At 36.2% G+C, this 12748-nt stretch overlaps 2 protein-coding genes and 1 pseudogene across 3 annotated transcripts in view; 1 reads left to right on the forward strand and 2 right to left on the reverse strand.

Moving 5' to 3' along the window:
* The window catches only part of LOC132033069 (ribulose bisphosphate carboxylase large chain-like), a 1068-nt pseudogene extending 446 nt beyond the window's left edge, over positions 1-622 (reverse strand).
* LOC132032461 (zinc finger BED domain-containing protein DAYSLEEPER-like) overlaps positions 1-3772 on the forward strand; it is an 11511-nt gene extending 7739 nt beyond the window's left edge. The window contains exons 1-2 of one of the 2 annotated variants that reach the window (XM_059422079.1): positions 2544-3419; positions 3485-3761. In XM_059422079.1, coding sequence (XP_059278062.1) covers positions 2780-3419; positions 3485-3558 — 714 coding nt within the window. In that variant the 5' untranslated portion in view covers positions 2544-2779 and the 3' untranslated portion in view covers positions 3559-3761. Of the gene's footprint in view, positions 1-2543; positions 3420-3484 lie in introns of those variants that run through there. The other variant, XM_059422080.1, reaches the window with a different exon arrangement.
* A 1139-nt stretch (positions 3773-4911) lies between these two features.
* LOC132034432 (importin subunit alpha-2-like) lies at positions 4912-11220 on the reverse strand. Its single transcript, XM_059424783.1, has 11 exons — positions 10871-11220; positions 9753-9849; positions 9577-9668; positions 9362-9493; positions 9095-9280; positions 8766-8929; positions 8597-8675; positions 6377-6505; positions 5961-6088; positions 5475-5880; positions 4912-5369 (listed from the first exon to the last, which is right to left on the reverse strand). Exons 1-10 carry the CDS (start codon positions 11081-11083, stop codon positions 5514-5516), a joined length of 1587 nt encoding a protein of 528 aa, XP_059280766.1. The 5' UTR covers positions 11084-11220; the 3' UTR covers positions 4912-5369; positions 5475-5513.
* Between the last annotated feature and the right edge of the window lie 1528 nt (positions 11221-12748).

Consider the following 12748-nt stretch of genomic DNA (forward strand, 5'->3'; position numbering starts at 1 on the left):
TCTCATAGGCGGACCTTGGAAAGTTTTAACATAAGCGATGAGGGATTCGCATCTTCCGTACGTAGAGAGCGTGCGGGGCTTTGAACCCAAATACATTACCTACAATGGAAGTAAACATGTTGGTAACGAACCTTCTTCAAAAAGGTCTAAAGGGTAAGCTACATAAGCAATATATTGATCTTTTTCTCCAACAACACGCTCGATGCGGTAGCATCGCCTTTGTAACGATCAAGGCTGGTAAGTCCATCGGTCCATATAGTTGTCCATGTACCGATAGGAAGATTCCGCGGCCTACCGCGACCCCCGCTTCTTCGTGGAACTCCGGGTTGAGGGAGTTACTCGGAATGTTGCCAATATATCGCATCCTTGGTTTGGTACTTAGGAGTATAATAAGTCAATTTGTACTCTTTAACACCGACTTTTGAATCCAACACTTGCTTTAGTCTCTGTTTGTGGTGACATAAATCCCTCCTACAACTCGTGAATTAAGAATTCTCACAACAACAAGGTCTACTCGACACGAATTCCGCGTTAATGAAACTTTTCATGTGAATCTTTCACAAAATTTCCAACTAATACTAATATTATCAACTAATCGAATGGTTGATTATTAGACCATGGTATTTGATTTTCCAAATACATCATTATTGTATACTCTTTCATATATATAGCGCAACCCAATTTTTATTTTTACCTTTTTTTTTAAATGGAAATACCTAACTAACCTAAATAATAAGAACTTCCCCTTGACAAAGGGTATATGTTGTATATGTAAATCCTAGATGTGAAAATATATGGAATTCCTCTATGATCTATGAATCTATGAAAGGTATAAAAAAGAAAAGGAATCTATTGATTCTCTCCCAATTGGTTGGACCGTAGGTACGATGATTTACTTCACGGGCGAGGTCTCTGGTTCAAGTCTAGATGGCCCGGCCTACGCCGTGGAAAAGAATAGAAGAAGCATCGACTACTTCACGCATGCTCCACTTGGCTTGGGGGATATAGCTCGCCAGGTAGCTCCGCTCTTACAATTGAGTCGTTGCGATTACGAGTTGGATGTCTAATTGTCCGGGCGATAACGATAGTATCTTGTACCGAACCGGTGGCTCACTTTTTCTAAGTAAGGGGAAGAGGACCGAAACGTGCCACCGAAAGACTCTGCGAGACAAAGATCGGCTATCAAGAACGTAGAGGAGGTAGGATGGGTAGTTGGTCGGATCTAGTATGGATCGTATATGATGATGTTGAGTCGGCGCTCTCCCGTGGTTCCCTCATCTAAGATCTCAATTCTTTGTTGGACCCATCGCATCGTTAACTAAAAAACGGATCGTTCCTTTGCTTTTGGAAGACCCAATCACATAATTTCATTATCTCCTTCTAAGCCTTCTATTTCACTTCTATTTCATCTACTATTTTTTAGGAATAAAAAAGGATACACGGATAGAGTACAAAATAGACTTCTTTTTTATTATATTTTTATTAAATTAAACAAAATTCTTATTATTAAAACTAATAAAAGAAACCCTCGAATCACTAAATATATATATACCGGGGATGTCTCTTAGTAATGAGACTTATTTTTTTTAAAAGAAAAAAACAAAAGATATGAATCCTTTATTCCAATTGTTCCTTTTTGACAGGAATCAATAAGAAATAAGAAATATTTCAAGGCGATTCGATTTCATACTAATGTAGTAGTATAGGAACTATTCCGATTTCGGTGAAGTTACAAATTAGAAGAACTCGAGAAATTTTGATTGAATCATGATACAAATTACAAAGAAGAAAAAAGATCGAATAATCATTCTATGATGAAAATAGAATAACTGCCAATTTTGTGTACATAACGGGTATAGACTATACAATCAAATCTAAATTTTTTTTTGGAATTTCTATTCTAATAGAGGGGTAGGTGTTGGATGTATGGATTCTCGAGAAGAGAGGAGTCGTGGTGGTCCCCCCCGGATCGCCCGGATCCCACGAGTGAATCGAAAGTTGGATCTACATTGGATCTCACCCGAATCGCTCCATCTATCCTCCTGAGGAGGAGTTTGGTTTCAAACCCCGGTTCGAACAGGAGGAGTTGCAATTCAATTAAGAGAACGAAGAATAATTACTTGAGTTCTTTCTCCTTATCCTTCTTTATTTGCTGCTAATTTATCTGCTAATGTTTCTTTGTTTTGCCCTATCCAAAACGTCTACTGCTGCAAAATTAAATACGGTCTCTTTCCATACCTCACAAGCAGTAGCTAGTTCCGGGATCCATTTGCAAGCCTCGCGAATAATCTCATTACCTTCCTGAGCAAGATCACGTCCTTCATTACGAGCTTTTACACATGCTTCTAGAGCTACTCGGTTAACTACGGCACACACCGGCGCATTACCCCAAGGATGTCCTAAAGTTCCTCCACCGAACTGTAGTACGGAATCATCCCCAAAGATCTCGGTCAGAGCAGGCATATGCCAAACATGAATACCTCCTGAAGCCACGGGTAGAACACCTGGTAAAGAGACGCAATCTTGAGTGAAATAAATACCGACTAGGTGGAATTCTACATATTTGATGCTTGATAGTGCTATACCTTACCGTCGAGCATTTTCTGATTTTAAGGTACTTGATAGTCAGTTTAAATGTTGTCCTTCTGAAGAGGATTGGGTTAAAGTTAAAAGGATTGCTAAGTTTTTGTGTCCTTTCTATGATGTCACTACTTTGTTTTCAAGGAGTCAATATCCTACTGCCAAAGTGTATTTTCATAAAGTTTGAAAAATTCATACGATGATAAGAGAAGCGATATATAGTGAGGATCTTAATATCAAGGAAATGGCAATAGAAATGGAGAAAAAGTTCAAAAAATATTGGCAGGAAGAGTACAGTCTGATTGCTACAATGGCAATAGTCCTTGATCCTCGGTATAAGTTAAGTCTCGTGGATTTTTGCTTCTCTAAACTTGATCTATCTACTTCCAATGAAAAGGTAAAGGCTGTTGAAGATAATATGCAAAAATTATTTAAGGAGTACTTGAAACCTTCAATTTCTGATGTTGATACGGTAAGAAGTAGTAGTGGTGGATGTGATGTTGAAATGGCAGATGAAATGGAGGAGTATGATAATTTTGTAAGTCCATCTCAACCTGGTTCAAAAAAGACACAACTAAGTTTGTACTTGGAAGAGCCTGTGTTGGTTCGCAAAGGAAATGAAAATTTAGATGTGCTTAAATTTTGGAAGGATAATAGGATTAAATATCCGAAACTCTCATTGATGGCACGTGATTTGTTAAGTATTCCTATCATCAGTGTTTCATCCGAGTCCGCTTTCAGTGTTGGAGGTCGTGTTATTGGAAAATTTCAAACCTCTATTTTACTCGAGAATGCAAAAGCTAAGTTGTGTTCGCGAGATTGGCTTTATGGTCATCAAGGTAAAATATGATCAAAATTGTTATCTTGTTGTAGCTTCATAATTTCTTTAATCTTCTTTGTTTAGCTTCTGATGACTCTGAAGAGGAAGATGACATTGCAATAGACATGGGGAAATTTGCTGCTATACCTTCCAGCTAGCTGATGTTTTTCTCAGTTTTCTTGACAGTGGAAGAAGAATGATGCTTAGAGGATGATGAGTAGTAGAGAAATGACCAGAACCTTTTTCTCATAGTGACTATTATAGTTTTTATTACAAACATTTGTTTGGATGTTGTTGTTTGGTTGGTTGTTGTTGTTGTTGGTTTTAATGAGGTTGTTGATTATGTGATAGATGGCCTTTATTAAGGTTAAAAGTGAATCATTTAGTAAATGTTATCACTGCAAAACCTTAATAAACTTATCACTGGAAGTTCTGCCTTTATTAAGGTTTGTAACCTTTATGCAAAATTCTGCAAAATGCAAAATACATATGATAGATGGCCTTAGTACTTATATACGTGAGTTGCATGTCCTATAATTGTTCTGTTTCTCTTTTTCATGTGGTGTATTTTGCAGACTCTTTAGTAACTGGTTTATGTGAAGCTTTCGTTTGGTTATATGAGTTTATTGATGGAGTTCAAAAAAAAAAAAATTGAAACTGATTAATTTTAGCAGAAAGGAATTAGTTTTAAAAAATTGGGTCAAAATTAGGCGAGTCGTAACCCAACCCATTTCAGCCCAAGTAACTTTTGGGTCAATGTTAGCCTAACTCATTTATTACCTCGACCTATTTTGATTGGGCTGATTTCAGCCCAACCCGCCCTTTTGACACCACTACGTAATATCAAGATCAGAACACAATATAGGTATTATTTAGTAGGCGTTTTGGCCATTAGAATTATTCACTGTATTCTTAAAAAAATTTTCACTTTTCAGCGTTTGGTAAGAATTCCGAATACAACTTGAAGTTGTAGTCCGGAATACCAAAAACTCCTAAAGCTTGTTTTTTAAAAAAAATCACTTTTTTCGCTTTTTTACAATTACATTTCACCAAAACCTACAATTTTAAAAACTATGACCAAACACAACTCCAACTCTAAAATTCCAAAAAAAGTGAATTTTTTTTTTTATATCTATGGACAAACGGGGCCTTAGTGTTGCTTGAGTCCTTTATATACCAAGAATCAAAACATATAATCAGTTTTTTATTTTTAAAAATCCGAAACCAAACTAAAAACCAAAATGTCTTAATCTTTCAATCAGACCAAACAACCACAAAACTTAAAAACCAATTCAAATAACAAAAAAGAAAAATCAGTTTGGTTTGGTTTCAGTTTACTCCGAATAATGCAAACCCCTACCCCAAATCCTACGAACAAGTTCATGTTGCTATTTTAGTAACTTATATGCAATACAAGAGAAACTTCATAAAGGAACAATTCATCTTGACATCTATGCTGCCGATTGCTAGTGAACTTGAACTTGAGCAACCAAAACTAAGGACAGAAAGAATAGTCAAATTGCTCAAAGGTGTTCTATTGCAATAATTTATAAGGAATGACTCATAAAGTATACACATTCACTCGGCGATGACTCAAAATAATATAGACCGACTCTTTTCAGACAGACTGCAGATACATCTCATGTGCTAACTGGAAAAAGGACTCCGCACTCTGAGAAGCTAATTCACTGATAATAATAACCCTCATACTCTCCACCAAACAATACAAGCATGCAGGGGAATCGTGTATCAAATTCCCAAGATGCCACTGCTCGTACCTCTTAGACTCTTCACGCAGTCTTATTTACGACTGTCATATGGAATGACCCCTTTTCGGCACCTCCCTCAACCACGACTGACTCTTGACCCGGACTGACCAGACTCTGGGAGGTGATCTGACTCGATTTGACATGACTCCAGCACCAACATGTCATCTTTCAAACTGCATTTCTCATCCACCATACACAGCCTGCACATGTCAGGTGAGCATAGGATTAACAAAAATGCCTTTCGTTCCAAAAAGTGTGCAGATTAAGGAATTTGATTAAATGTTTTCAAGTGCAACGTTTACCACCTGTTATGGGAGCAATTTGGTGGACGGATGTAATAAATTTCAACCAAACTTGAATCCACCAGATGGAAGTTGAATATCATTTCCGCCAAAATTGAATTCATTTTGTGTTCCATCACCTGCCGGCAATGTTTCATCCTCCTCCTCCAACCAGTATGTCTCCAGTATTTTAACAGCCTTCTCATATATTTCATTGTTATCATGACTCTGAAGGTTTTCAATCTTCTCCAATCCCTCAGCATCATCAGTCAGCTGAGCATAGTAGTTAATGCCTCCAGTGTTGGCTTTTTCTGCTTCCCCAACCTTCAATATGTTTTCTAATCCTTCTAGACAGACGGTGACAATCCTTGGGTCAGGGCACACAAGCAAATCACACAGAGGCTTTATGCAGTTTTGACTCACCAAGAACCTATAGCCAAAAGCACAAGAAAACAATGAATTCCAGTAAAAATATTAGCAATAACAGAGATCAAAAAGGAAGTAACATACTTGATTTGCTCATGAGTCCCGCCGGAAGTAGCATTTGAAATAGCCCAAGCAGCCTCTTTTTTAATATCAAATTCTGCAGTTTGAAGCAAATTGACTAGTGGACCAATTAATCCAGCCTCAATTACAGACTGCTCAAAAATAAAAAAACGATCAGATAAATGGCAAATGCAGTGTGGTTTCTTCAAATGAAAATTCAATAAAAGCAAACGAAAAGGATGTCGCTACAGAAAAACATCTCCACAACTCAAAATATCCATTTATATTTCTAACTATTATCCTCTCATATTCACCACTTTAATAACATCCCATAGATTTATATAACATGTTAGAACTTGGAAGACATGGAAACAATGTATCCGAGAGCTGACTGTAAAGTGTAAACCATATTTAGCTGCCCTTTAATCTTGAGGACATACCTGTATCTGCTCCTTGTTCCCAGCAGTAATATTTGATATAGTCCAGCAGGCCTCTTTCTTGATGCTCTTTTTGTGATTGTGTGTTAACAAGCTCAGCAGGCAAGGAAGGGCACCATGTTCAATAATGCACTGGGTTGTGAAGACAGTTGATATTAGTAACAGAAAATAAAAGTAATATGCATGACTAGCAGAGTTACAGTTACATTTTAGCAGAAGATTTAGCCCCCGTTTGGCCATAAGAATTATTCACTTTATTCCGGAAAATTTTCACTTTTTTCCGGAATCAGCGTTTGCCCATGAGAATTCCGAATACAACTCGAAGTTGTATTCCGGAATACCAAAAACTCAAAAAACTTGTTTTTCAAAAAAAATTCACTTTTTTCACTTTTTTACAACTACATTTCACCAAAAACTACAATTTCAAAAACTATGGCCAAACACAACTCCAACTCCAGCTCCAAAATTCCAAAAAAAAAAAAAAAGTCAATTTTTTTTTTGGTATCTATGGACAAACGGGGCCTTAAGGAAAAGAAACAAAAAAAACCATTTTCCAGCGTAGCCTTTACACAATGTACTCATCCACACATTGAAGGAAGGATGATATTATAGAAGCTGAACTGAAACAGGACAGTAAAGGAAGACAAATAATTCATGATCCCCAGCAAACCAATCCCAAGACACTGGCAATTTACAAGGGTGATTTAAACTCTATTGTCCTTTTCAACATGCGATATGCAAGAACTAGATGTTTATAACATCAAAGGGCAGAACCCATCGACAAGACTACCGCAGCAAAAACTCAACCTGCTAAAGAAGACTACCCAAGTACCAACTGAATTCTTATTTCAAACAATGTCACATAAATTCAAGCTCATATTTTGCAAAACAAACTCTGCTAGAAGCATCTAAAGATTCTCAGAACGTATAAAGACTACATCATATTACATATAAGTACAAGGCCCCAAATGAGTGTAAAGCACAAACTTTAAGCATTTGCATATGCATTTCAGACTAAATCTAGACAAACAATGTGAAATCTCATATTACCAACTTACCTAAAAGATCATATTTTACTGCTGTCATCAAGATTTAAGGGGGTTAAGTTAGTGAAACACTAAAAAACTAAAAAATGTACCAAAAAACCTGCCAAAGAAGTGCTTTATTCAACCCAAAAAGAAAATAGAATTTTGTTCTGTCTTAACATTCATTTTCCTTCAATTCTATTTGAAAGCTCTCTAAATAGAAAGACTTTAGGTCAATCTAGTACCAATATATTTCTTTGTTCCATACTTGTTATATACTAGTCAATTAAATTGGTTGAATTGTTGTTCATATTGAAAGGAGTCGAGATTGATAAGGAGTTGTTTAATGAGAACATGTACTTGTTTTGAGTGCCTATTTATTTTCTATCGGTATCTATGGATTGATCAAAGAAATATGGTTAGACACATAATTTCCTTAAAGATCATGTAACAAGCACCCAACCAAGTGCCAGCAAAAAATCCCCGTAATTACTATTTTCAGTTTTGATAAAGTCCTGTAATTACTATTTTCAAAAGAACACTTTAAAAAAAGGCACTTCAATACAAGATGGTAAAGTCCAGAACAATTCCAAACCTATTTACAACTTTCCAATATCTTCTTCACTATTCTTTTAAATTTCCAACGTTATATCAGGCATATACTTGGAAAATGTTCGAATTCGATGCTTATTTTTGGAATAACATGGATATCACAACTGGTCCACAATTAGGTCAAGATATTGCATGCATACAGCTTATAAATCTTATTTTTCAGCCTCTCACATCCACCATGTCAAGTTAGGCGCCATAACACACTAGCATTTTGTTTCTGGTAATCTATACAAAGATACTCAACTGCCAAAAATTATAAATGTGGTAGTCTTATCTGTAGGCAATAAAAATGACAGCTATAATAGTAGTTTGTGCTAGACTGCTCAGATGCACAGAGGATCCAGACTAAGTCCAGGAAGGAACCAAGCACAACCCTGTAAAGTCGAGAAATGGACTAAAAACAAAAATCAAATTCGCTGTTGATTCTAGGAATACTGAAATATCATCTGAATACATCATTTCTCAGATGCTTCCACCTGTTAATCATTTTATTTTATTGCTTTTTTCCCTTTTTTCATTGGTCAATTAATCAAAGTGTTTGGATTCAACCTTGAAAAATTATACAAGTGCGTTAAGCCTGACATACCTGAGTCTGGAGGTCATCTCCTGTAACAATATTTCCTACTGTACGGAGGGCAGGGATGAGAACTGAAGGAGATGGATGCCTGAGGATCAATTGTCGTATACATCAGATTCAATCGTAAGTTAGATACAAAAAAAGTAGGTTAATTAAGGAACTAAAACATTCCACTGACATGAGGAGCTCAACCAGCCGTGGACAAACACCCGCTTCAATGACGGCTTGAATTTTGTCATTTGTACCATCAGAAAGGTAAGAAAGTGCCCAACATGCATCAGTTAGCACCTCTTCATCATTTGAGTGAACAAGCTGCTGAAGAGCTGAGAGTGCTGGTCTCACCTGACAAATGAATCGTCATCAGATATGCAAAGCATCCAATAAGTTCTTCCATTTTACCAAATTAAATGACCCTCAACTTGACGTATTTTGAATGCTCAAGAAAAACACAATATTTTGAGTTAAATAATTGTAGGCATAAAAACATTTCAACAGCCAATAACCAACCTGCTCAAATGGAGGTTGTGGCTTGCCTCTGCAGAAGTTTGACAAAGTCCATGTGGCATTTCTCAGCATTGAAAGCTTGGCATGCTCATTAAGCTGAGACAGCAAAGGAATCAAAGCCCCATTACTAAGAACAAGATCACGGCACCTAGGTGAGTCGCCAGCAACATTTCCCAGTGCCCACACAGCCTATAGTTGGAAAGAAAATACAATCAGCCTGCTAATGAACGTACTTCAATCTATACAATATAGGGGGTCTTTTAATCATACCTGCTCACGAACATCATCGCTTGGAGAACCCAGAAGCTTTACAAAAATTGGCACAGCCCCATGGTCAATCACCACTCTGGTGTTCTCTGAGGTACCAGACGCAATGTTTGTGAGAGCCCAAGCAGCTTCAAACTACGAAAGCAAAACCATAAGTATAAAGCTACAACAACCAAACGCTAAAGGCACAAAAGAATAATAAACACATCACTCTCTACCTGGAGCTGCGGATAATCTTCCCTCATTAGAAACTCAACAAATCGAGGAACAACACCAGATTGTATAACTTCCTCGATAGGAGGACTCCTTTCTGTTAATCAAAATTTGCACGTAAGTGAATACACAAATTGAATAAAATCAACAGAAAAAGAAGCTGGAGCAGGCCTAGTCATACCGATAGAGAGCAATTTACGAAACTGTGTGGTCGCCTCCAGCTGCAAATTGTTATCATTTGACCAAACACCAGCAACCATTGATGGAAGACTTTCCAACTGTAAAACAACAATTAATTACCATTTAAAACCACATTCACAATCAAATCAGCACAAAGCATAGACCAACCCACAACCAAATCAAGTCCAAACTATGAAACAACTGACAGATTTCCGATTAAATTCATTTAAATAATGAGCTCTAAATCAGAAGCAAAGAAGCTTTATATCTGACCAAAGGTTCATCTATAAACAAGCTTTAAAACATAATCAAAAGAACTTTACTCCTGATAAGATTTCATTATTTGAGACAGATGATACATAAGCACACATTCATACACCAGACGCCGATTCAGCCTAAAACATCAAACTGACCATCCCCTGATCCACCTATATAGTAGTTATAACAAAACTACTACTCCTTCCATCCCAATCTGAGTGTCTTAGTGGCTCTTTCTATATTTAGTAAGTAGACAATTTAAACATCCTGCATAACAAGTTTAAAACCACAAGATTCAAAGGACATTTGGTACATTACACACATTTAATTTAGGACCACAAGATTCAAAGACACTTAAATTGGGACGGAGGGGGTAATAAGATGAGCTTTACTCCTGATAAGATATCATTATTTTAGACAAATAATAAAGCCGATTCGGCCTTAAAAATCAAACTGACCATCCCCTGATCCACCAAAGTTATAACAAAACTAATTTGGTTTAAGACTAATTAATCGACTGATTAAACAAACACTAACATATGGTTTATCACAAAAACATACTTTAAAAGTTATGCACCCACTAACAAGTCTTTGAAGTTTCCAGCCCAATAATTAATAATAAGGGTAACATAGGTATGAAACAATAAATTATCTCTTTGGTTTTCAAAACGGGACATATTAGTATACAGGACAAGTGAAAATATAGTTTTAGATTGATTGATCGAGTGATTGAACAAACACTAACATATGGAACAATTAGAGCTCCAAGATTCTCAACTCACCAATCAAATAGCTCAAAAATCCAAAAGGGTATACACAATACTATACTGATACCCAAATTGAACCAAAAAAAGAATAGACCTTTTTTTCAACGGTGTTAGTTTGAAGATTAGTAGGGAACTGTTGTTGTTGTTGAAGGCCTTCACGACGCTTTTTGAGTAAACTCTCTTCTCTCTTAGTCTTTCGGATCTCAACAAGGTTGTCTTCTCTACGGCGGCGGCCTTCTTCGGCATCAACGGCAACCTTGTATCGGTTCCTACGAACCTCCGTCCTTGCACTTGGTCTCAAAGACATCCTTCCTTTAACTGCAAAAGAGAAAACCCTTCAAGGACAAGGATAATTGAATTGAAGGAGAAAGTAGAAAGACAGAGAGTATATATATATTGGAGAGAAGAGAGGAGAAGACCGTGAATGACAAGGGTTTTGGAATTGAAAGACTTCCTCTTCTACTCTTCTTCTCTTCTCTTCATGGGCCGGGTCGAAATATATATTTTCTCTGCCCTCAAGCCCAACATTCTGTCTGCATATGTATGTTTCCTCGTATGCTTAAAATTATATTCCCATTTAAAAGTTGAACACCTCTTTCAATTTATTTATTTTTTTGGTTTCCCATCGGTATCGAACATTAAATCAAGATTCGTGTCGGGTAGTCCCCGTGGGCAAGCCCGACACAATAATGGTAACTTTCCGTCATCAGGGGCTCTTGATTAAGGATGGAGTAGTACCGAGCCGATATCTCCGATCACCGGTTGGTTCTCTTTTATTGAAATAGAAGGACCACTTCTTGGAGAGGCAGGTTAGCATTCTTTAGCAATGGGAGATCGGTCGAGTTATATTTATAAGAATACGGGGGTAAGGCTACGGACGAAAAGCTCTTGTTGGTAAGGCGCTTTCAGGAGCTATCCTTTCTCAATATTAAAATAGTTGATATTTTATCCTCCTATATTAGCGTTCGGCCTCTGAACAATAACAATTATAGAACAACTGATTACCAAAGGAATAAAATGTAATTTTCCTTATCATTTTCAATTAATAGGGAGTCATAATTATTAAATCATTTCACCACAATTTTCTCTATCATATACTATTTATAGTTCGTTCTTAACTTCTTTTATGGTGATGTTACCGAAGAAGGTCATGTGTTGCGTATAATTGATGATATTTTATTTATTTATCTAAAATGTAAAACCTAGTTTCATAGTTATAAACTTAAACATGTGAATTATGCCGAATCGAAGTATGCATTAAATTGGATAAGTTCTTAAATTCAAAAAATACCAAACAGGTAAGATCAACTATTTAAGTTCAAAATTCAAATTCATTTAGGGGCAAGTCCATTCAGGCTTCTAATAATAAAGAGAAAATAACACCGCATGTCAAGCTTATAAATTTTGAAACATAAATAACACTAGTTTTAAAGTTCTTCCAAAAATGACAATTTTTATTACCTTTATGCATATTTAAAAAAACCTTATACGAAAAAATCCCCCTAAATTAGGGAGTTAACTATATTTGTTTATTCTTTATTAGCTCTTTTACTTAAAGGATAAACCTCTCTTTATTATATCATATTCTTTCTTTAACTAATGAATATTTATCTTTCTCACTTCTCTCTTTTCTTCAACCAATAAACATATGCTACTACTCATCTCCTCATTCATTTCCATTTTTCGTTTTTGGTTGATGCTAGTTCTCTAGCATTTGCGCAAGGATACTACGGTTAGAAAAGGAAAATAGATTATAATATATGTATACAAGCATTATTACAAGTACACACATATAAAATATTATGACATACTACATATGCCATTATTATAACCGGACATTAACATATGTAATACACATGTGATTTATACTAGAAAGAAAAACTCCTTAAGTTTTTAGAAAAATACAACTATTATTGAAAAAAAATCCGTAAATATGTCACGTCAAAGAACGGCCTCGGGCACACTCTCCCCC

This window comes from Lycium ferocissimum, chromosome 10 (assembly GCF_029784015.1).
Source record: "Lycium ferocissimum isolate CSIRO_LF1 chromosome 10, AGI_CSIRO_Lferr_CH_V1, whole genome shotgun sequence".
NCBI classification, from domain to species: Eukaryota; Viridiplantae; Streptophyta; class Magnoliopsida; order Solanales; family Solanaceae; genus Lycium; species Lycium ferocissimum.